Source organism: Monodelphis domestica, chromosome 4, assembly GCF_027887165.1.
Source record: "Monodelphis domestica isolate mMonDom1 chromosome 4, mMonDom1.pri, whole genome shotgun sequence".
In the NCBI taxonomy this organism is placed as follows: Eukaryota; Metazoa; Chordata; class Mammalia; order Didelphimorphia; family Didelphidae; genus Monodelphis; species Monodelphis domestica.
Genome location: NC_077230.1, coordinates 387351237 through 387375038, shown reverse-complemented (window position 1 = coordinate 387375038; position 23802 = coordinate 387351237). Strand labels below are relative to the sequence as shown.

General features: G+C 38.4%; 1 protein-coding gene across 16 annotated transcripts in view; it reads right to left on the bottom strand.

Annotated features, from left to right (window-relative positions):
* EIF4G3 (eukaryotic translation initiation factor 4 gamma 3) overlaps window positions 1-23802 on the bottom strand; it is a 386696-nt gene that overhangs the window by 153624 nt on the left and 209270 nt on the right. For 5 of the 16 annotated variants that reach the window (XM_056795635.1, XM_056795650.1, XM_056795638.1 and 2 more), the window contains 5 exons: window positions 22331-22426; window positions 20762-20875; window positions 17067-17099; window positions 929-1108; window positions 66-180 (listed from right to left, as the gene is read on the bottom strand). In XM_056795635.1, coding sequence (XP_056651613.1) covers window positions 66-180; window positions 929-1108; window positions 17067-17099; window positions 20762-20875; window positions 22331-22360 — 472 coding nt within the window. In that variant the 5' untranslated portion in view covers window positions 22361-22426. Of the gene's footprint in view, window positions 1-65; window positions 181-928; window positions 1109-2020; window positions 2037-17066; window positions 17100-20761; window positions 20876-22330; window positions 22427-23802 lie in introns of those variants that run through there. The other 11 variants (XM_056795643.1, XM_056795645.1, XM_056795647.1 and 8 more) reach the window with 4 other exon arrangements.

The window sequence follows — 23802 nt, the reverse complement described above, 5'->3', positions numbered from 1 at the left end:
TCCTCAACCCACAATCCATGAAAACAAAACACAACTGGCAAAAATGACTTAATTCTTCAACTTACCATAGGCATTGGGGAATTCCCCAGGCCCTGGTCCAGGATAAAAGGGGCCTGGCCCTGGAGGCTGAACAGGATACTGCTGAGGAGGCCCAACATATGGAGGGCCACTATGCCGATACTAGGAGAGAGAAATTGTAGATTGCTTTTAAAAAGAACTGGCATGCAACAAAGAACCATCAACTAAAACTCTTAACAAGTAATTTCCAGAGAATTGTTTTAAATGAGATAAAGCAATCTTAGTCAAAACATTCAAAATAATCCCTGGCCACTAAAGGGCTGGTGAGGGAAGAATATGAAGAAGACATTTTTAGGGAAAGATACAGAACAAAGCAGTGCTCAGGTAGCCATGAACCAACTAGATTGTCTTGATTCAAAGTAGGCAGACTTCAAGGAACCTGAAGGGAATTTATCACAGGAATAATACAAGAAGTTACTTTTCTCCTAGGTTTGGAGATGGAATAACAAAGGGGGTGTAGAAATGATCATCTTATGAACAAGAGGAAAAAAAATTCTCCCCCTCCTCTAATTAGAATGTAAACTCCTTGAGGGCAGGGTTGTTTTGTTTTGTTCATTTGTCTTTTTTATTCCCAGTGCCTTCTATATGCCTGGGTCTCACTTATAGAAAGCAGTAAGAAATGCTTGTTTAACTGAATTGGATTCTGTATCCATTATGCACCTTTGAAGTAAGATATCAAAACTATCTCTTTATCTAATGGAAAATGACAAATAGCAAGACTCATGGACAATAAAATAGCTCTCATCTCAAAAGGGAACCCCACTGCTTATGCTCCCTGATGACCTGGGTAGTAACTTTGAGTTTACTGCAGACATTTTTCTGGGTCCTATGGACCTAGGGAATACGTTACCTGTGGTATACAGTACTGAGGGCCCTGGGGCATTGGATACGGCATTGGCAGATGGTTAACCATCATGATGTGTTGATTGGTTTGATACACTGCAGTTGGTGTTTGGGCACCGGGACGGATGGAAGGGCTGCTGTTCTGGATGGTAGCTCTAGGAGGCTGTATTTGAGGCCTCTGAAAAAACTGAGGAGGGGAAAGAAAGAGGTTTATTTATTTATTTATTTGTTTTCAGCAAAGGACCAAGTTAACTTTGTTTGCCGGAATCTTTTCAAATTTTCCTCATCAACTTGAAGTCTAAACACAATGTAAATGAAAACAAACTAGAACTGAATAACTAGATTAAAGAAAAATTGATGTTCTATATAACAGGTTATATTTTCAGTTTGGGTTGTCACATGTCTGAAAATTGTATAATTACTTCAAATATTTTAAAAGCTAAGCCATACATCACAATTTCAACTTTTGAAAACTCATGTTTAAAAAACAATTGGTAAAAATGCTTTTTGTAGATTTATATTCTGTTGTAAAAGTCTTGAGGTTTTTTAGCCCGTCAATGGATACCACATACCAAATAAGTTTCAAGTGTTTTCAAAAGGCCATTGTTTATACAGGAGTTCATGAGACACACAGAAGACAAGCAAATCAATGTTTCTACCTGCATATTTAAGTGCAAGTTTATAATCAGGCTTAAAGTGGCCTGAGAATTTCCCACCAATTATTTTCAAGCTTCAGGTAACCAATTGACATATTTCAATTTTCAAGAAGATGACAACCCCATTCTGAACTGAACCAATTTCTCCTGCATATCTATTTGAAGTAGCTTGCCAAATAAGTGGAGAACACAAATAGATCTAGCATTAAAGTGACCTAGTGCAAGAATCGTTGAAATCTAAAATAGCGTTAGAAACAAGCAACCATAACCAGAGTCATTCATCGTTCTCACATTAGGCTCACTGGCCTTCAAACAAAAGACCAAAATATAAATTCTCCACATGGATACATTGATTCAATAGAAAAAGGAATAATGGACAAATGATATCAGTAATATGGTGGTAAGAGGAATAACTAGGCCATGCAGAACCAGTAGTTTGTTACCTGGATAGGTCTGAATCCTCCCTTCAATGAGGAAGCAAGATAGCAGCAGGAAACAGAAAGAAAGCCAATGCAACAGCTTACAGATCAGTAGGAAGGGGCAGGACAAAGCATGCAGCTCAAGAGAAATATTATCAGTATATTTTTCTAACAACAGAAACTTAGTAATGTAAGCTAGAATCAGACTCACAATTTTCCAATTTGGAATTTTTAGAAACTCAAACCTGAAGGACAAGCCACTAAGAAGAGAACAGTGGCAATAACATTTGATGATGACAGCCACAATCTATATAACTGAACATAGGGGGCTTGTAAATAATGACCATGTGGTGATAGGAACAGTCAAAACTTCTCTCTTATATGGTTCCATTACACACCAATGGTATAACTATGGATTTATTATTTTTGGCTTCTCTGGGCTCCACTAACCATAGTGAAAATGAGATGACATTAATTAAAGATGCTCTTCATGAAGAAATCTCCAAACATATTCAACTTCATAACTACTTATTAGTTCCTCTTTGCCACCAAGAATGGCTAAGAGTTATCATATAAGTATCTTTGATACGAGGGCCTAGAAACTTAGTTTAGGATTACAAATCTTTTTTGAGCATCTTCAACACAATTCTTGGCTAGCACAATGTATACTAGTCCAAATAAAGGAAGTGATCAACTCTGACAATGGGGTACTAGTCCATGTCTGTTTCTGCCCAAGTTCTAAGTCACAAGGTACAAAAAACTGGCCAGTAGAAAGAATTTTAAACCCAAGACTAGGGAATATAATAAAGTACAGTCAAGGGGAGAGATAGGGCTAATGTCCTGAGTATAAAACCATTATGTCATGACACTAAACTCTAGCTTAAAATAGTAAGGGAATAGTAGTCAGGGCAGAGGAGGCCCCATGGAGGTGAATGAGAGGAAAGCAATAGTAATAGGCAGGTAGCATGGGGTAAATGGGACAAGGAGATATGACACATTAGAGGAAAAGCATAAAAAGCAGATGTGGGGGTGACACGGAGATATGGGAGGTGAAGTGGTCAGTGTGGAAAAGGCAGAAAATGGGAGCTAGTCACAAGTGCAGCCTGAGCTTGCACAACTACTCTCAGCAAGATCATGCCGGTAATTGAATCACAGACTTTTCTAATTGGACTTTCCTTCTCTTGCCCCTTTAATTTGTCAAGAAGCGCAGGAATGTTTTAGAGACTACAGGTGTCATACAAAACTCTTATCCAAACATTTCACAGTTAGAGATGTATTACACTATTCTTAAAATTATATAAAACTTGATACTCAGTTTTTTTCTTCTTTTGGGACTCACAAAATCATAGTATGTCAGAACTGGAAATGCCCTTAGGGATCTAATCCAAACTCCTCATTTTGGCAAATGAAGAAATAGGAACAGGACTTATCTAAGGTTACAGAACTAGTTAGCCAAAGAACTAGCCCAAGATCTTAAAGGATTCCATACCTTCCGAGGTTAGCACAAAGGACTTCTAATATGAGCAGAATACCAATATGTGAATTTCACATCATGACTAACTTGGCAGTAGGTTAGAAGTGACCAGAGAGTCTACATAGTCTACGCACTCCAGTCTGAAGAATGAATTTTTCTCTACTACACATGACATTGCCAACCAGAGTCACCTAAGGGTACAGTATTTCTATACCATTTCAAGGTTTCCAACGGTGCAAGGAAAACTGCAGTCAATCTCAGAGGCAGGAATACATGGCTTTAAGTTCTGCCTCTGGGCCTCTCAGCAAATATCTCCAGTTCACTTTGCTCTCAGACACTCTGATGCTATCGATATACACTGGTAAAGGGGGCCTCCTATACTAAGAAAGTTACAGCCAACCCTTCTGCCTCTCCCTTGAAGGTTTCTGAAGAGGTCAGCCAAGTTGAGACTTGAATTGAATGGAGACAGCCTAGGAGAGTGAAGAAAGGGTAAGATCTAAAATCAGAGAACTTGCTTTAGACACTTACTGCCTTGGTAACACTGAACACATCATTTAACCTCTCAGGACATTCGTTTCCTTGTTTATTTCAAAGAGAAAGTGGGTAGGGGGTGTAACTGGTAACATGACCTCTAAGAACCCTTTCAGTTTCAAGTTTTTAATCCTAAAACGCTCACACCTAGAAGTCACCATCTCCTTTTACAGTCGGTTCTATTTGGAGACCGTTCTAATTGTTAAATATTTTAATTATGAAACAATATACTACAAATAATAATAGAGCTGGTGGAAAGAGCATTGAGTTTGGAGTTAGAGGGTCTGGGTTTCAATTCCTGGCCTACCACCTACACACAGAAACTAGCTGACCTCTTAGATCACCCTATGATCCCCCGGAGCACTTAATACACATCTGCTGAGCAAATGGATTCTAAATGAAGAGTATCACATAGTCGTTTATAAACATATCCATCATTTATATCCATAATAAGCCATGTTGGTTATCACCACCATTTAAAAGTACTTTGAATTAGCTTAGGGGAAAAAAGTCCATATCCAATGGTATATTAAGTACAGAAGAGAAAAATGCCAGCTTCATTACTGGAAGTCTCTGCTCCACCCCCTCAATTCTCTGAATCCGATTTCCCAAAATTATGCCAGTCATTATGAAAGGAATCTTCAGCTCCTTCTGAAAGTTCCCCATACCTGCATTTCTTTTGGATAGTCATTAAGTCTATTGGCATTTTCAAACATCTCTCAGAGAATCACAAACAGTCAGAGCATAAGAGACTTTTCAGAATTCGGCAAATCCAAAGCCCTCATAAGATACATGTGGAAAGGCTCAGATACAGGACGCGATTTGTCCACAGTGATACAACTAATTAAATGGTGAAGCTGGTACTTCATTCAGTTCAATGTTCATCCCCACTATTTAAGTGGGTTTCAGGATACTGCTCTACAAGACTACTTCCTTTAGGAGGTTTAATCGAGAAATACTGTTTTTGTTTTTCTACTTGGAAAAACTGTAGTTATAAAATATATTCTGAAAATTACAGAATTCACAATTTCCAAATCAAATACTGTGAACTCAGTGTTTGTGACAGTACACCAGATATGTCCACATGAATAAAGTTGACAGCATGTCCCAAATAAGTTGGGTTTTGCCCTTGGGTTCCAGAGCTACCACAGCATCCGGAGCAAGGGTTTTGTATGTCCTGGACCTGGTGATGCCTACAGATGTCTTCTCAGAATCATATTACAAAGGAAACTCAAAATGGGCATCAACTTTTCTCAAGTTCCTAGACCTCAGTTGAAGAAGCATGGATCTAGAAAAAAAGAACTTCCTTAACAGCTTTCATACAGGAACTCTTAAAATGTGCCTTCTGGTTAAGTGGGGGGATTCTAGCTAAATATGGAATAGGGCTTCAAATTTAAATACATGATTCAGGAAAACTAAAGTCTCACTTTGAAACATGGCCATAATTCTCTATTTCCTTTCTAGCTACATCTGTTGTGTTAGAGGCTATCATCCCAGGAGAAACATAAGAAGAAAGATTTATTGTACTTTGCAGAAGGCTTCTTCCCGTCCTCAAATTTTCTATTTTTTCTCAAATTCTTACCAGTATCACACCATGGCAGGGATCAACAATTTGGGAATAATTTTGTCCCTGTTAGGTTAAAATCATATGAACCAAAGGATACATACTTAATCTACAATGTACCATAGAATAAAAAAATATCCAAAACATTATAATTTGCAATGAACAAAATGAGAAAAACACTATCCTTATATTCCTTCCTAAATGTTCAATTGTTCTGGCCTATAGAATCCAAATCACCTTTTGGAATATCCAATAGGAATTCAAGGGAGCCCTAGGGATAGGAGCTGCTATGCCCCATCAAATGATTGATATTGGGAGTCTCAAACAAGTTCCTAAGAATGGATTCCTCTGGGCTTTTCCCTAACTTCCTTTTCCTGTTGAATCCTTTCTCTCAGCTGAATCCTGCACAGTTCTTTGATGGTGGTGATCACAAGCTATTTCAATGCTCTTAAATGTCCTGGCTTATAAAGGTCCCAGAAAATCCTTAGCTGGAATCACTTGACAAAAGTGAAGTAAGAAAACTGACCCACAATCTGCAGGGATCTATGAGAAAAAACACTATCCACAAACAGAGGACAGACTGTGGGAGAAAAAACACTGAGGAAAGGCACCTGCTTGACTACAGGGGTTGAGGGGATATGATTGAGGAGACTCTAAATACCAAGAACAAGGAAATGGGTTTGGATCAAGGAAGAATGTGATACCCAGTGGAATCGCATGTCGGCTATGGGAGGGGTGGCGGGAGGGGGGGAGGAGGAAAAGAAAATGATCCTTTTTTTCCCCAATGAATAATGTTTGAAAATGACCAAATAAAATAATGTAAAAAAAAAAAGAAAGAAAACTGACCCAACCATGAAATAGACTGGAAATTTAAGAGTTTATAAATTTTTATTCAATTCCTAATTAAGCAGAAAAGTATATAACTCTTTCCAAGTCCATTTTTCAGTCCCTATAACATGTGAAAAGTTCTTAGCATGTAATCAAAGAATTAAGCTTCTTTGCAAAATAAAATTATATGGGGGAAATAGGGAAAAAGGGAAGGGGAGAGAAAAATAGGGGGGTTATCTTAACTACACTGACACAAAAATGGAAAAAAATGACAGGAATGTTCGTATGAGCACTGTGCATTAAAGAGAAAGCATGAACCAACCTTGTTAACCCCAGAATTCTTTATATTCTTCTCTCTCCTTGAAATGTGAATCATTTTACAAAGAAAAAGGAACGGATGCTTTTGGGGGGGGGGGGGGGGGGGAGCAACACATAAATAAGTTCCACGCATGGAACTCCCTTTCCAGAAGGTGAGTTGATGATTTTGCTGAGGCATAGATGATGAATTTGTACTACATAACTAAGGTCTCATTCCACTGGTTAGGAGTTATCCCCAAATGATGGAAGATCTGAGAAATCATTAATTGTCTTTTCAAACCAAACCAGTATAAAGTGCTAAAAGGTATTCAGCCATTATCCAAAAGCTTAAATAAACAAAAAAATAAGGGCGGATGTATTGTAAACATCACTGTGTTCAAATGATGGCATTAACTTAAAGGTCAGCACTACCATTCCAAATGGCCAGATGAAGAAACTAAATTTTGAAGGCTTAATTTTTGAAAAATTCTTTGTATTAAAGCCATATCTGCTGAATGAGAGCCTAGATCACTCTCCATCAAACAACACTGTCTAAATCCACAAGCTGGTCTGTGATAAGTAAACAATAAGCTTGAGCTCTGTTTTGGAAGGACAAGAGCTATGCCACCTAAAAGGGCCCCATTATTCTTTGATTCCTTAAATTTCCTTCTAAACATTATGAAATTAGAGCAGTCATGGGGTTTTGTTGTTGTTGTTCAAATGTGTCCAACTCTTCATGATCCCATGGTCAATACTGTCCACAGAGTTTTGGTTCTCTTGACAAAGATGTGGTTTGCCATTTTCTTCTCCAGTGGATTAAGGCAAGTAGAAATTAAATAACTTAGTAAGTATATGAGGCCACATTTGAACTCATGTCTTCCAGACTCCAGGCCCACTGCTCTATTCACTGAGCCACCCAGCTGAGTTTGAAGCTACAGATAATTTTATTTTTCACTACTTGCTCCATTTTGCTGTATGAGAAGACCATTCTGCTTTACCAGGTATTTTCTATATATGATCTCCTCTAATCTTTGGATTATCTCCATGAATTATAAGTATTACTATCTAAAGATGAAGGAACTGAAGCTCAGATAAGTTCAAACTTATCCTGTCAAACAAAAGAGCATAAAAGCTGGCCTGGAAATGCTAGAATCTGAATGGCCACACATACTGATTTTTCCATTGGCTCTATGCTAATACTTCTGTGAATTTAAATAAAGACAGAATATCCTATTAGAAACTACAAAATAGAATTACAGACCTAGATGCATTTTCTGGGAAGATGATACTTAGCTCTAGCATCTCTGTTATTTCCACCAACTACTCTAACAAAAGTACAGATTTTCATTTACTGAAAGACAGCTCCCAACTATCCCCCCAAGTCATCATTACTGCAGGACAAACATCTCTAATTTCCTTAACCAATCTTCATATGACTTGGTTTCCAATTCCTTCACTAGACTGTTTAACATTTTCTGCATATATTTCATCATGACAATGCCTTGCCTAAAATATAGAACCTAAAACTCAATACAATATCAGAAACATTGCGATCAGGAGAGAATACAAAAGGACATGAACCTCCTTCATTCTAGACACTATGAGTATTACCACAGTCTAAGACTTGACTCGCAGTGAGTTTGTGGTCCACTCAAACTCCTCTGGGTATTTTGATATGAACCCCTGGCTTGTCATGGTTGCTGGATCCCATACTTGGGCTTTAAAAAAATGAATTGTTGTGTATCAAATATTAAAGTTAATTTAATTTCTTAGGTTTGGCCTATCATTTTAGTCTATCAATATTTTTTGTTTCCAACTTGGTAATTTAAATTTATAACTTTGTGACATTTTAGTTAGATAAATATGACACTTGTCATCCAAGGGAATGACTGAAATGTTGATGAAAATACAGCTAATGAAAAAGCACTGAGATCCTGCATTAAAGATTTAAGTGTTATTTGGCAACAATCCACTAATCATCACTCTTTAGGCAAACTGGTGAAACATTTCTGAGTCTATCTAAATGAAATATGATACAGCCTAAATCTTTTTAACTTGTCTGCAAGGCATATGGAGAAAAAGCTCCTTTCTAAAATCCAGATATAGTCTTGGATCTTTTTCTCTTTTTTTAAACTCTTACCTTCCCTATTAGAACTGAATCTAGGTATTGGTTCCAAGTCAAAAGACAATTAGGGCTAAGTTATTTGTCCAGGGTCATACAGGCAGGAAGTATTATGAGGATAGATTTGAACCTAAGACCTCCCGTCTTCAGGCTTGGCTTTCTTTCCACTGAGTCACCTACCTGCCCTTCCTCTTTGATCTTTGATGCAAAGGAAGAAAGTGGGGGCTGTATTACCTTGTTCTTTATAAATCTTTGCATGCTAGGAGTTAGCATGTTTTTCTTTGCATCTTTTCTTTTTAAATATTCTCAACTCATCTTTTTAGCGATACTGCATTCAAAGGTATGACCAAGAATTATAAGTCAAGCTTATTGGCCCATAGTCTGCAAAACTCATCTCCCCTTCTACCCACCCTTTTTCTTAATAGATAAAAAAAAAATTAGGGATGGGAAGTCCTAGGTTCAAATCTGGCCTCAGATACTTCCTAGCTGTGTGAACCTGGGCAAGTCACTTAACCCCTATTGCCTAGTCCTTACTGCTCTTCTGCCTTAGAATCAATACATAATATTTGATTATAAAACGGAAGGTAAGATTTTTAACAAAAAATAACAAAAAGAGTGGTAAGAGCTAGGCAATAGGAGTTAAGTGACTTGCCCTGGAACACACAGCTGGAAAGTCTGAAGTCACATTTGAACCCAGGACCTCCTGTCTTTAGGACTGGCTCTAAATCCACAGAGCCACCTAGATGCCCCCTTCTTCTTCCCCCTTTTGAACATAAGGGTAATATTTCTCATGACTGTTCATGTGGCAAGTGTCCTCAATTTTTCAAAGACCAACAACAGTTTAATTACTACATCCAATACTTCATTTAGGACCCTGAAATGTAGTTCAATTGAGGCTTGATGACTTGAACTACTAATGCAGCTATGTATTTTCTGATCCTTTCCTTCCTTATGCAGTATTCTCATCATAACTACTTGGCAGTATTCTAATCATAACTATTTGTGTCCTTCCTTCCTGGTTTAAAGATCATTCTCTCCTTGGCAGAAATAACACATAATAAACCTAAAAGATGTGTAGTTTTAGTTTTTGTCATTTCTCCATTATCAACTCCATACACCATCACTAGTAATAGCCTCATCCTTTTTCTTGAAAAAGGTCCAAAAGGTTCTCAAAACAGAGGCCATTTGTAAAATGTCTGAATGAATCTGTCTCTCTTTCTTTTATTAGCATAATCCACTGTGTATACAAAGCAAAAATTGATGTTTGGTGAATGAATAAATTAAACAGTTTTTTTCCCTTAAAATAATAAAACCTAAAAGGTGATATTGAATGTATCTCAGTTTCCATAAGATAGCACTGGGTCCATGCATGTCTGGATTTTCTGGCAGAGTTTTGGAAGGGGCCCTTGAAAGTGCTACAAGTGAAATAGACAAATTGCAAATGTGAGGTTGTGAATAACTCAGAGAAGCAGGAGGTCCCTCAGACTCTGTCCCATTAAATCCCATCTTCTCCTCTCTCAAGTCTTTGCTGCATCTTCTTGGCAGCTATTCCAAGGATGCCTAATCAGGCCACTCTCCTGCTCAAGCACCCCAGGATAGTCATCAGTGACTCTAAAAGGAAATTCAAGCCCCTCACAGTCTGACCAAGACTATTTCCTATTTTCCCCTGTAGCAGATGCCCCTCAGTGGATTTGCTACACATTCCTGATTAACTGGCCTCTTTGTGCCCTGACCTTAGCCACCAGGGCTCTACACACCTAGTGTATCCGACTGGAACCAAACATCCTCTCCTCTCTCAAAGGCAAAATTTGAGAATCTCCATCATTCTGCAAAGTTGGGCTCATGTTCTTCTTCCCCTGGGAAGCCTTTCTTTTCAAACCATCAACATATATATTTATGTGAACGTGTCCTACCAGTAGTTGCTTGACTGAAGCAACTGGTTTTTTTCATCTTGGTATCCTGAGTGTCCAGCCTACTTACATTTTTGATGGATTATCTCTGAGATAAGGAAAATGAGACTGAGACTTAAAATGATCTTCCCTGAGGTCACAGCAGCAAGATGCAGGCAGAGCATGGATGCAGAATTCAGGGTTCTTTGTGCTTCTCTAATAGCTAATGGTTTACAAAAACAATTTCAATACAGAACCTTGGGAAAGAGGTCAGGTAAATAGTGTTATCTCCATTTATGAGAGAAGGTATAGGATAATGTAAAGAAGGCTAGGCTCAAAGCTAGGAAGACCTGGTTCAAATCTCACCTCTGACACACAGTGGCTATATGTAGACAAGTCACTTACTTCCCATTACACTAGGAAAATCCCTGAGGTTATCAGCTGCAGAGAGTGTAACAATCTGCATTGACAGAGTGAGTTTCTTAAATGAGTGGAATCACAGATTCACTATCTCTCTCTCAAACATTTGTAAAAGGAATACGTAGTCACGGATTACTCACTGCCAATCACAGCATGGGGACATGAAGGATTTTCAAATGCCAGTGTGTACAAACCGATCTTACGAGTTAGAAGTTATGTTCAAGCTCTAGCTAGCTTCAATGTCATGTGGCCCTGGATAGTGATTTGCTTCTCTGGCCTTGCCTTCCTCATTAAAACTGTACTAATGAGCCTTAGACTATCTTACTAGGTGGTTGTGAAACAAGTACTTTGTCAACCTTCAAGTGTCACAGAAATGTGAGCCGTTATTAGAGTAACGTTCCTGGTCTAGGGGACAAAGCTAGAGGGACTAGAAGAAAGAACTTCAATGTCACCACAGTTCTTTCCACCTCGGGAATGGGCACAAAGAGAAGAGGTCAGCATCTCCTGACCAGCATCAGGCAGCCAATTGCTCTGATGCTACAGCAAGCCAGGGTTAGAAGAGAGAAGATGAGATGAGTGACATCACAGGATCATGAAAAGAGTTTGATTCAGGTTAGAGAACTGGAGTCCTGCCAGTGACTAGAACCAATGTAGAGTCTTGGGCAAAACAAAAACCTCGTCAGGTTTCCAGATCCTTTATCTGTCAAATTAGAGAAGATAAGAATATCTCATCTGAAACTCATTGTCTAAACAACTATATTCAATCCCAGTTTAGCTTCTTATTGGCACTGAGACTTAGGACTAGTGGCATTTCCTCATCCTCAAAATAAAGAAGTTGGACTAAAGGAAGTTTAAAGTTTCCTTATACCTATGAATTACATAGTCCCTCCCACAGATTCCCTCTAAATAGCCAGGTGGCACCACAGGGCCCAGAATGCTTAACGTGGAGTCCAAAAGACTCATCTTATTGAGTTCAGACTTGGCCTCTGACATTTAATAGCTATGTGATCTTGTGCAAATCATTGCACCCTGTTTGCCTCAATTTCCTCATCTGGAAAATAAGCTGGAGAAGGAAATGGCAAACGGCTCATGTATCTCTGAAAAGGAAACCCCAAATATGGTTATAGAGTCTAACACAGCTGAAAAACGACTGAACAACAACAATGAATTATCATTCTGTTTGACAGAATTTACAAGTTGACAGAACTGACGAAAGGAATTGAGAGAAAAGGGAGTGGGAGTGGGGATAATTCAAGCATGTGAAGGGTTGTTGTTTGGAAGAGGGATTTGACTTCATCTGCACTGTTCTAGGTTGTAGAAATAGGAACAATGGGTAGAAGTTGCAAGGTAGAAAATTTAAGGCTAACAAAGACAATCTTCTTAATACTTAGAATGATAAAGAAGTAAGAAGGCAGGGGCTGTCCCCACCACCATCACTCCAAGTACAGCACTATGGATTACTTCTGTGCCTGGGGAATTGTCAGTTGGATTAGATGACCTCTGAGGTTCCTACTAATGTGGCTAACTTGTAAACAGAAAAATTAATATGAAAATATCACATGTTGGAAAGAGCCTTAAAGACTAACTAAAACCACTTCATCCTACAGGTTAAGAAACTCAGGTGTAAAGCAGAAGGAACTTTCTTATGGCCCTATCACTAGTTCACGCCAGAGTAGGAACTAGAAAACAGAACTCTGACTTCTAAGATAACTGTGCTCTTCAATACACCTAGCTATTATGAGTGAAACATGACAAACATTATCTAGATTTATATGATCAAGAATACCTTTCGAAATAGCCAAGCCAAAATATAGCAGAAAAATTACATCCTCTTTCAACACATGCCACAAGAGAAACTATTCTTCCTTGGCAAACACTTTCTGGCTCTGGCTAAAGATCTATTTGTTTATTCAGCTGACTAAGGAAATCATGCCACTGAGCTTTTATGAACAGTGTGTAAACGAAACAAAGACATACAGAAATATGTTGCAAAATGTTTTCTGTTTTAGAACAAGCCTAAAAATCAATTCTCTGACCTATTTCATGATGACAAGGCTGACTCCTTAGCCCAAGTACTTTTACTTGACTTTAGCTTGAATCTGCTTAAATATAATAAACCTAGGTTTCCTATTACATTACATGGCCTTTAAAACATATGAGATTATTTTTTAAAGTAAGATTTTAGAACTTTTAACCATTATTATATTTTTCTAAAAACAGTATCATAAATTAATGTTTATTAAACAGCAATATGGTGTTAAAAACCATTTGAAATAGACTTTTTATCCTAGAATGCCATAAGATGAGGACATTGCAGCAGCAAGGTTTATGTCACTTATGGTCTTCTGGGATAGCTAGATGGCTCAATGGATAGAGTGCTAAGTCTGGAGATAAGAAGTCCTGGGTTCAAATCTGGTATGAGACACTTCCTAGCTATATGATTCTGGGCAAGTCACTTAACCTGAACTACCTAATGTCCCTTACTACTCTTCTACCTTGGAACCAATACTTAGTCATCAATTCTAAGACAGAAGGTTAAGGTTAAAAAAGAAAAAGATGTTTCCATTCTTTTCTCAATGTGCCTATGTCTTGTGTGTTTTGCCTAACTGTCCTGATGCACGATGATTTTTAGGTCTGTCAGACCCATCTTTTGCCTATTTTGGTCTGCATCTGCCTCCTTTTGATTTCAGTGCAGGAAAGGCAGTGAGTTCTGAAATCAGACCATTCAAAATAGCACCCCTCTGTGAAATGGGAGCACATAGTGAAAAGTGTTTCCACTGCCCTCCGCCACATTAATGGCCAATGAACTGAAGTGCATCTTTGCCATTATTTGTTTAGTTTCATAGCTTTGTGCTCCCTTGTTTTGATTTTTAAAATGGAAGAAATACCCCTAAAAATAGGAAACCTACAGCAATACACTAGTTAATTTTTTCCCATCACAGATGTGGTAGGTATCCATGGATGTTACCCAGGGGATTTTTAAAAAACAAAGGTTCCAATTTAATCCATCAGAGAATGGAGTAACAACTTTTAAAAATAATCAGGTTATACCTACACAACACTGAATGTTATTAGCAAATTGAACAAAGCTTTACTTTACTGGTTTTGTCTAGGCAACAAAGTAATGAATCACATTTATTTTTTTTTTTGGAAGGAAAGGGAAAATCTCAATGTCCTATTTACAGCTTAAAAACGTCCAAAACTATTATTTCCACCATCTGATTTCCTCACTTTTTTTTTTAACCCTTACCTTCCATATTAGAATTGATACTGTGTATTGGTTCCAAGGCAGAAGAATAGTATGGACTAGGCAATGGGGATAAAGTGACTTGTCCAGAGTCACACAGCTAGGAAGTGTCTGGGTTCATATCTGAACACAGGACTTCCCATCTTTAGGCCTGGTGCTCTACCCACTAAGCCACCTAGCTGTTCTACCCACACCCACCCCACTTCATTTTTAATAACTCTCTAACTAAGGAGAGTTAATTTTGCCAGGTTCTTCTCTTCTTCACACATGCTGATGATTAGAATGTTTCTTTACTCTTTCTCATTTATATCCAATCAGTGCTCAAATCCATTTGATTTTACCTTTCTAACGTCTCTCATATAGGTCTCCTCTTCTCTGACACCGCAGTAATTGTTTTCGTGCCGGCCCTCATCAGCTTAGGCCAGAACTTCTGAAAGGGCGGGCTGGCTGGTCTCCTGCTCCAGTACATCCTGCACTCAGCTATCAAACTGATCATTTGACCATATCACAAGTCCACCATTTATGAACTCCAGAGACACTCCTGGTGCCTTTAGGACCAGATATAAAAACCCTGTGGTTTCGACAACCTTTTCTGATTTACAGTTTTCTTCAACTCCTTGCCCCCCTGCACAGATCCAATGACACTGGCCTCTTTGCTGTTGGGTGATTTCCCTCGCTGTCTCCCATGCTTCTTCCAAGTCCTAGCTAAAGCCCACCTTCTCCCAACCTTTTCCTCCTTCCCCTCCCCCCATCCCTCTCAGTGCCTTTACTCTAAGATAACACCTCAGTTTATCCTTTACCTGTGTCAGATTTGCACCTGGTAGTTTGCATGCTGCCTCCTAGAAACAATAATAAAAACTCCAAAAGAAAACTTTTTTTTCCAATTCTAAAAGAGCATGGGGTGGGGAGAGGTGGGGGGTTGCAAACATGTGGAGTTTTGTCCATATAAATAAAATCAAAAGTCTCCTCCACATTAGGCAGCAAAGGTGGCAATTGAACACAGCACTCAGTAACACTTAAGCCAAATTCTGCCTCCTCTACTTCCTAGCTCTATGACTTTGGGCCAGGTACCTAACCTCTCTCAGCTTCTGCTTCCTCACCTGTAAACCAAGGATGATGCATCTAGCTCAGAGGTGTTGCAATAGTATATGTAAAGTATTTACTATAAATGCTAGCTATTACTTAGTCTTGGCTAAAATATTTCACTTCTGATATCCATCGTGAAAACTGGTTTCTTTATTTTCATAAATCATTAAATTTCTTTTCCTCATAAATGATATCAGATTTTTTCATGGTGTTTTAAGGTTTGCAAAGAGTTATTCATATAATCTCCTTTACTTCTCACAACAACCCTGTGAGGAAGGAACCAAAGGCATTATCATCCCTATTTTATAGATGAGAAAACAGGATAAGAGAGGTTAAAAGACTTGCTCACAGACACAAACAAAGCTCACCTGAGTTAGAAGAATTCACAACAAGGCTCTTGGCTCTAAGTTCAGATCATCTAATGGGATGGCAAAAATTACTCCAAATTCCATTTAACTCTCTAGTTTTAAATTGATATCCCGGATTTACCTTTCTATCTATGTGTATATATTATACCCAATTCTCTTGGATTTCCTGATCTTCAGAAGTATTGGGACAACAGGGCAGCTAGGTACTACAGTTGATTAAGAGTACCCGACCTAGAGATGGGAGGTCCTAGGTTCAAATCTGGCCCCACACACTTTCTAGCTGCGTGATCCTGGACAAGTTACTTAATCCCAGTTGCTTAGCCTTTGCCATTCTTCCTTTTTAGAATTGAGTCTAAGAAGGTATGGGCTGAAAAAAAATTATGAAAACATTTTAATTTACATTGTTCTACATTTTGAAGTAGGAAATCCTTCCATTAGGTTAACCTATTCCCTCTATAATAATGACTAACAAATACAGCACAACAGGTCATCAAACAACAGTAAGAACTCTTCTCACTCTTTTTGACATAAATATTGCCTGGACAATTGCCTGCATGAGAAAGCCTCCTCTCTAAAGCCTCTAAATGCTATTTTAAATAATATGAAAAATGATATGCAGAGTGATTCTTTTTATTCAAGAATTTTTAAGAGGTGTGCTAAATGATCTATTACAATCTAAGACCATTTTGAACTTGCTTATTTAATAATTACTTTTATTCAAAAACTCTGAGCAATCAAAAAACTTAATTAAAATCATTATTATATGTTCTAAAATTTTTAAGTAATTCAAGGTAAAAATTGAACCCAAATTTCTATTAAAAGGAGGTTATAAAATCTAAATTAGTAATTAAAGCTGAGTGAATTTAGAGATATCACTCTTCTTTGCTCTATATGTTAATATTGTTATATCAGCATATAATTGAGAAATCTTAGAATGTTGCCTGTACCACTGAGTGAAGTATCGATAGTAAAAACATGACAATTTTTAGGACTGAATCTTTGAAAAATTTAAAAGGTCTCCTCAATTTGATCTCAATAATTTCCATCAAAACAAAAAGACACTTACTAACTGCAAACAGTGTAGTCTCATTCAAGTAAACAGGTTGATCAAGTCAAAAAGGGCAGTGGGTCTCTGGGTCTGAGAACCAGGACCCATTGGATGGCAGCATTCTAAGAATTAGCAGCTGTTAAAGAGCCCCAGCCCATTAGTTAAGATTTAGGTGAAAGGGGCAAGGGTACAATACCTGATGATGGGCAGGTCGAGGCCCCGCTGCAAACTGAGAAAAGGAGGGAGAAGACAAACACAAAAGGAAAGGCACAAAGAGTCAGAAACACTACAACAAAAAATCAAAATGTCACACAATCTGCCACAAAAAAAAAAAAACCCACAAGTAAAAAACAACAAAAAAAAAAACAAACAAACAAAAAAAACAAACAAACAAAAAAAAAACCCCACACATACACAAACAGTCAAAGCTTTGCTGCAGGACAGTGAAAGACAGGTACTAGGATTCCACAGGTTAACACCGTTATGATCAACAGGGTCTGATTTAAAAACCTGTGGAGAAACACGGGAAGCCAGCTGCCAGGTCATATGGGCTTTCTTACGGTAATTGTACAAATGTGGGTACAATGCATAAGAAAGCTAGAAGGACTGGCAATTAGGCCAAGCCAATGAACAGCAAGTATGCTATGTGTAACAGATAAGGCTTCAATCAGAGCAGGAGGAGGTAAGAAATGCTTTGAGGCTGCGCCATAGCGTGCAGATCATTAAGGGATCCAAAATGTCAAAGGAATGCATCTTTATCTAAGGTTAGATGTGTTCTAGTACCTCGACAGCCAAAGGTGAGGAAGGTTTAGCATTTCACACATGAAAGGATTAAATCCTTTCAAGTGTTTGTTTGAAGGGGGGAGGGGAGCAAATTTAAAACCATCTAAGCATAAATCAAATAAACTAGTTAAGCATAACAGCCAGCACATCCAGGCAGACAACTAGGGAACATCAGGCTTCTACAAGAATGAAGATCCTATTGGAAGGGGCCAAGCAATTAAATATACTGTGTGAAATCTGAGCCCACAACTAATGCTTATGCACAGTGGCAAAATGCTCTGTGTGCATACTTATCACTAGCTACCACTGAGAGTAACTCAAAGAGAATAAAATGTAATTTCTCTGCCAGCCTGAGGAATGTTTGAAAGGAGTAATCGACACCGTCATTCCTTACTTTCCCTTAACTTAACCACACAAGAAACATGTCTACTTAATTCTCAGAACAAATAGATATCTCAGTGACAAAACAGTTCTCAATGTACCTAAAAGTTTTTTTTATTTGGAAGAACAAGACAAAATGTGGAAGCTGCAACTCTGCTCCATTGCCCAGCTACTAATTCACTAACAGACAAAGTCACTCTCTTCAAAAGTAAAATGGAAAAATCAACTAGGAAGGCTGGTTCATTTCCACCAACATAATTATGGCATAAAAGATCATGGTTTCATTTGTCCAAACAAACAAAGTCTACAATAGTTGTGGCTTATTATACACAAATTCTTCCCAGAAATAGGAAACACTGTACTGAGAAGAAATAACCTAATCCCAATAAAGAAGATTATACACTCCAACAATCTGCATGACCCTGGGAAATGCTCATTTCCCTAGGCTGCCATATGAAACTAGAATGTCAGAGATGGAAAATACCTGAGACTATGTATAGTCTTACCACTTCTTTTGATAGAAAAGCAGTCTATATAACAAGTCCAACAAATTTTTATCACAGCACAAATCTACAGTGTCAGAAGATTAATGTCACAGGAAGTTCAATGCAGAATTCACTTAATAAGCTAAAATGTCATCTATCTTCCTAGTAGCAAAAATGTCTTAAGTGAGCATGTTATGAAGAGATTCAGAAGTATGTCATTAATAAAATCCTTCTTTAAACTACATACTTCAAAGTAAGGAGTGGGTAAGGGGAGAACATTCCTTTCTGTTAATGGAAATACTGTGCTATTTTAGAATGGTGGGTTACTCATACAAGCTATCACTCTAGCAAGAAGTTCTCACCTCAGAAGGATATATGACTGTATTGTGATTTTCCATTTCTTACTTGTGAAAAAAATCTGATCATATCTCCTGTAAAGATAAGCTTCATGTATAGGCCACGCAACTTGCATTAGCCAACAATAAAGAAGAACAAATTCTTCCAACCCAAATATTTATGAGGGAAAGGATGGGGTGTGGAAGGGAAGCCACATTTTAAACAACTTAACCTGAGAGTAGTAGTACCTGTCTTATCACTGTTCCACAGAAAGGTCCCATTTCTAAAGCTCTAAAGTCAATGCTGAAAGTTTATATAGTAAAACTTTCTGATCAAAAAAATATTTTCTATGAGGAAAGGAATACATTATAAAAATAATAATCAAATTTTGTTCAAGTTAGTGGGAAAGTATCCTAGTCTATTTTGCACTAGTCACCATTGGCCATTGAGTTTTTTATTTGGTTGACAGTATTTGTTTTCCTATGGGTAGCTGTAAGCAACAGAACAAACTGTAGTCGCTGCTGGCTCATAATAAAAGTTGAAACTTCCGTTTCATTTGGTTTTGTCTTTAGATGGAAAAGATAGTAGATATAAAGGAAAGCAGCCTTCTGAGAAACCTGGATCAAAATGCTCCTGCCACCCACCCCCTTAATAGTCTCCCTCTCACACCCCTTTGTGCAAAGTTGGCAACCAGGAATGGCCAACATATGGTGATGTCAATTTGGCACACTGAACCATAGCATTTTAAAATAACCACAGAGTATTACAAAAGCCATGATGCTCCCCTCTCCCCAATTATGCTTTCAGTAGTCTGACTACATTGGACAAATTGAAAATAAATTACTATTTGGAGACTTGATGTGACAATAAGAAACAAGGGTAAACTGATAAATTATACTTGGGCTTACCACTATTAAAAAAACAAAAACAAAAACAAAAACAAAAAGAAAACCAACAAAAAAGGCCCAGAATTTCCCCAAGTTAGAATTCAAATAAGATCCTCTTGGTCTCAATTAGAAATAATGCCACAAAGATGGATTTAGGGGTGGGGGTGGGGGTGGGGGACACTTAAAGCCAGTTGGATTGCAAAGGCAGCTGTCCAGGGAAGAACAGAAGAGCCGCGGGTGTGCAATTGCCAATGGCCCATTAATGCAGAAATAGAATGGAGTGAGCTCTGGATGCTCTACAAAGCAGGGTTAGGGGCACTTCCTGAGCGGGACAGCTTACCTCTCCACACCAGCGGGACTCGCTGTGGGGTGGATGGGACTAGACTAAGGAAGCCCAGGATGTCAAAAATGCAATCCAGAAAATTTCCTCACCCCTGCTTTACCCTCCCAGCACCATCACAAATGAAATCAAAGAAATCAAACCCAAAACAATAAGCAAGAGTAGTTTGGGGCCAGCTAGTCTTGCACTTGTTTTGGGAGCATGTAAATGGAATGTTATATGTGTGGTTTTTAGTAATGGGGGTGGTAATGGTCACTAGCAGAGCGGATGGCAAAAATTGCATAGAGGATAGTTTAAAAAAAATAAGTTTACGACCACAGAAAATGGCTGAACAACTGCAGACAATTTCCCCCTTGATATTTAATAAAATAATGGGAAAATACTTATAATTTGCATTCTGAATCAAATAAATTTGAAAGTGCCATCCCTTTGAATTTTTTCCATTAAAAAAATTCCCAAATTCTTCCTATCTAATTCCCAATGGAAAAGACCCACCCACATTCTTTCATTCTTCCCCCACTAACCCTGGCAGAAACTGCCATGGTCTCTTCTACTTTCAGGGAGGAAGCAATCAATGCATTTCTGTAGATCAGCCAATAAATGGATGTGGTCAAAAAAATAAAAAATCGTGCCAAGGGCACTGCTGCCTGCAAGAAGTACAGTTTGTTATATTGCTTACAATGCAGTATTTTATCCAGCCTCTTCCAGCCAAGGACCTGTAAACGGGAGTCTGTTCCAAAACCTTCCTCCTCTTCCAGTTGTCTGTGCAATGTATTGGCACTGTTCTGCTGGGCTGTCAAAAAAACTGGTTTAGAGATGCAGCTCTTCAGTCAGGTTTTGCACCAGTTCTAACCATGTAAACTTACTCGTGCTTTTCAACAGTTTAAAAAAAATAGGGGGAGAAGAGGACCATAGTACTCACTTACTGTTTATGAAAGTTTAACATCAGTATTCCAGGCTAATGATTAGAACTGGGGCCTATGTGAAATGAAATGGTGGGATCTCCGTCCCATTCCAAGGGGTCCAGTGTCCGCATCCAAAACCACTCTCAGGATTGAGCTTCCATTGGCCACCTTGTTGGCAATTTCAGTAGAGAGGTGAAGAATTAAATGGGCCACTGAGCCTGACCACCCACCCCACATCCTCACCACCCCCTTTACTCTTAAGAGATTATTCTCCCACAGCTCAATGAGACCCACAGGCTAAGAGCTGCTATCAGAGAAGAAGGGATGGGGAAGGTTGAGAAGAAAGTGATGAAAGTTTTCAATGCAGTCTGTGTTTTCCCAGTAGGCTAAATACTGAAAAGAAACTGACATAAGGCACCAGATCCACTAATTCTCAATTCACATGAAACAAAAAAGAATGGGAGCTGGCATAGTGAGTTTCCTTTTCCTATCAAGCAGAAAGCATGGACATGGGAGCCAAACGATGACCCTGCCTCTTCCATCCTGGGGGCCATGCTGCGGAACCACAGAGGTGATGCATAAAGAGTTTAATGTTGAGATGCTGCAGAAGCGCCTTCTGGCCAAAGCTAATCATGCAGGGCAGGGCAGGGAAGGGCAGGGCAGGATAGAAAAATGTCCAGAAACTGGATCACTTCCAGGATTTCCTATGAACCAGTGGGAAAAGGAGCCTGAACTCTGGGAGTGCTCTCAGTCTCTGAGGAACCTGATGCACTCAGAAAAAATAATTGCAGGAGAAGAGACCTTACATTTGGATGCCAATTGGCTTAACACCCAACTAAACAGATATGCTCAGCTATACCGGCATACACGTATATAGTCATACTGTTAAAATGGTTAGAACTGATCCAGTGACACTGATTTACAAGTTTTACTCCCTAGAACACTGGAGACTGAGAGTGCAGTTACAAAAATTGAATTGATTTTTTTAAGTTGCCTTGCTTCTTTTTTCTTTGCTATCGAAAAATATTATTAATGCATAAAGTACTAAAATGAGGTGAACTTGAATGTAAGTATACTAAAAAGAAACCATGTTACTGAGTTGGAGAAGTGGACAGAAAGAAATCTGTCTTCTCCTTTTTTTGGGAGGGGGACACAAAATTTTAAATGAAATGTTCCAATGGGGAGAGCTCTGAAAATGCAATGCAAACCAGTAGGAACAAACACTTTGGAACAAACTTCCAGAATTCAATGAAACTATTTTGAAAAACACCAAGCTACTGTACACAAAAACCAGACAAAAGGCGATAGAGAAATCTACGTGGAACTAGTTTATATTCACTTACCGGAGAGCGGGTTTGAGGCTGTGAGTTCATTGTCTGAGGGGCTTGGGGATACACCAGCGTGGTTGGAGCTGCATTCTGTCCAGAGGGATAAGGGGTCTAGCCAAAAATAAATAAATAAATGAATGAAGGAATGAAGGAAGGAAGGAAAGAAGGAAGGAAGGAAGATTAATATAACATTTGTAAAAATCAAAGCCAATGACTCAATTCCTAGGGTTTGGGGGCATAGGATTAAAAACTGCTAGGGTCCCTAGAAATCACCTAAGCAAACTTCTTCATTTTACAATTAAAGAAATTGAGGCCAGGAGTGATTTCCCACCCTCCCACCCCCCCCAACCCCGCCTTAAACGTTTTCAAAGTAAGTACCTAATAGGAGAAGCAGTATATAAACCCAGATCTTCTAAGGTCAAATTAGGTGCTCTTTCCACTATACAACACTTCCTGAACAATGTCAAGGACACAGATGATTCCTACAACTTTACTAATAAACATGGTCTAGAGGTCCTGCTATTGAATTTTAGACTTATCACAATACAAAGTCATATAAATGCAGGAAATATTTTCAGTGCTCTCATGTAGTTCCTGCTGACCAACAGATTCAATCCAGTAAACATGCACTAAACATTTACCATGTGCAAAGAACTGGGCCAGGTGCTTATGATAAGAAGATGAGACCTTAAACTATGCCCACCTTACAGATATTCATATCCTAATATAGATACTTAGAACATGCAGCATGTATGGGCAGTTGTAGAAAGAACAACTGGAATCAGAGTTCTGGGCCTACAGGTCATTACTTGGATGACCACAATTAAATCACTATACTTCTTTGAGGCTCTCTTTCCAAACTAACAAAATAGTGGCCCAAATAGTGGGATCATTATTGATTCAAAAGGAATTTGTGACCTCAGAAAAAAATAAAAATAAGCATCTTATTATTCTTTGTGTACTTCTCATAGATATTTATAGTATAACAGAACACAGATATGGCATACCCAGTGGTTTCACAATTTCCTCATACCATGGGCAAAGAAGGGATGAACTATCTACTTAACCATTTCTAAACTCTTCCCTCATCCCCATTTGACCTCTCCAAGTCATTCATTCTTGGAGGAAATACCAAGGAACAGGGAGTAGGGTTTAACAGTTAATAGTCACAGATTTACTATTTCTAGGTTTCTTACCAATACTGGAGCCATTATCATTCTCTGTATAATCTCATTGAAAAGTAAGAAATATGGTTAAACAAATCATATAAAATGTAATAGAACATATTATGGCTTCAATAAAAAAGGGCAAATATAAAGAACCTGGAAAAGCAGGAAAGAGTAAATTAACTAGTGCAGGATCAAGTAAACAGAACCAAGAAAACAACATATAAAATAACTACAATAAATGAAAAATCCAGATTGCATGTGGTGATCAAAAGTAAGGGGTTGGAGCAGTGTACATAATGTCAGTCATCATTAAGGTCA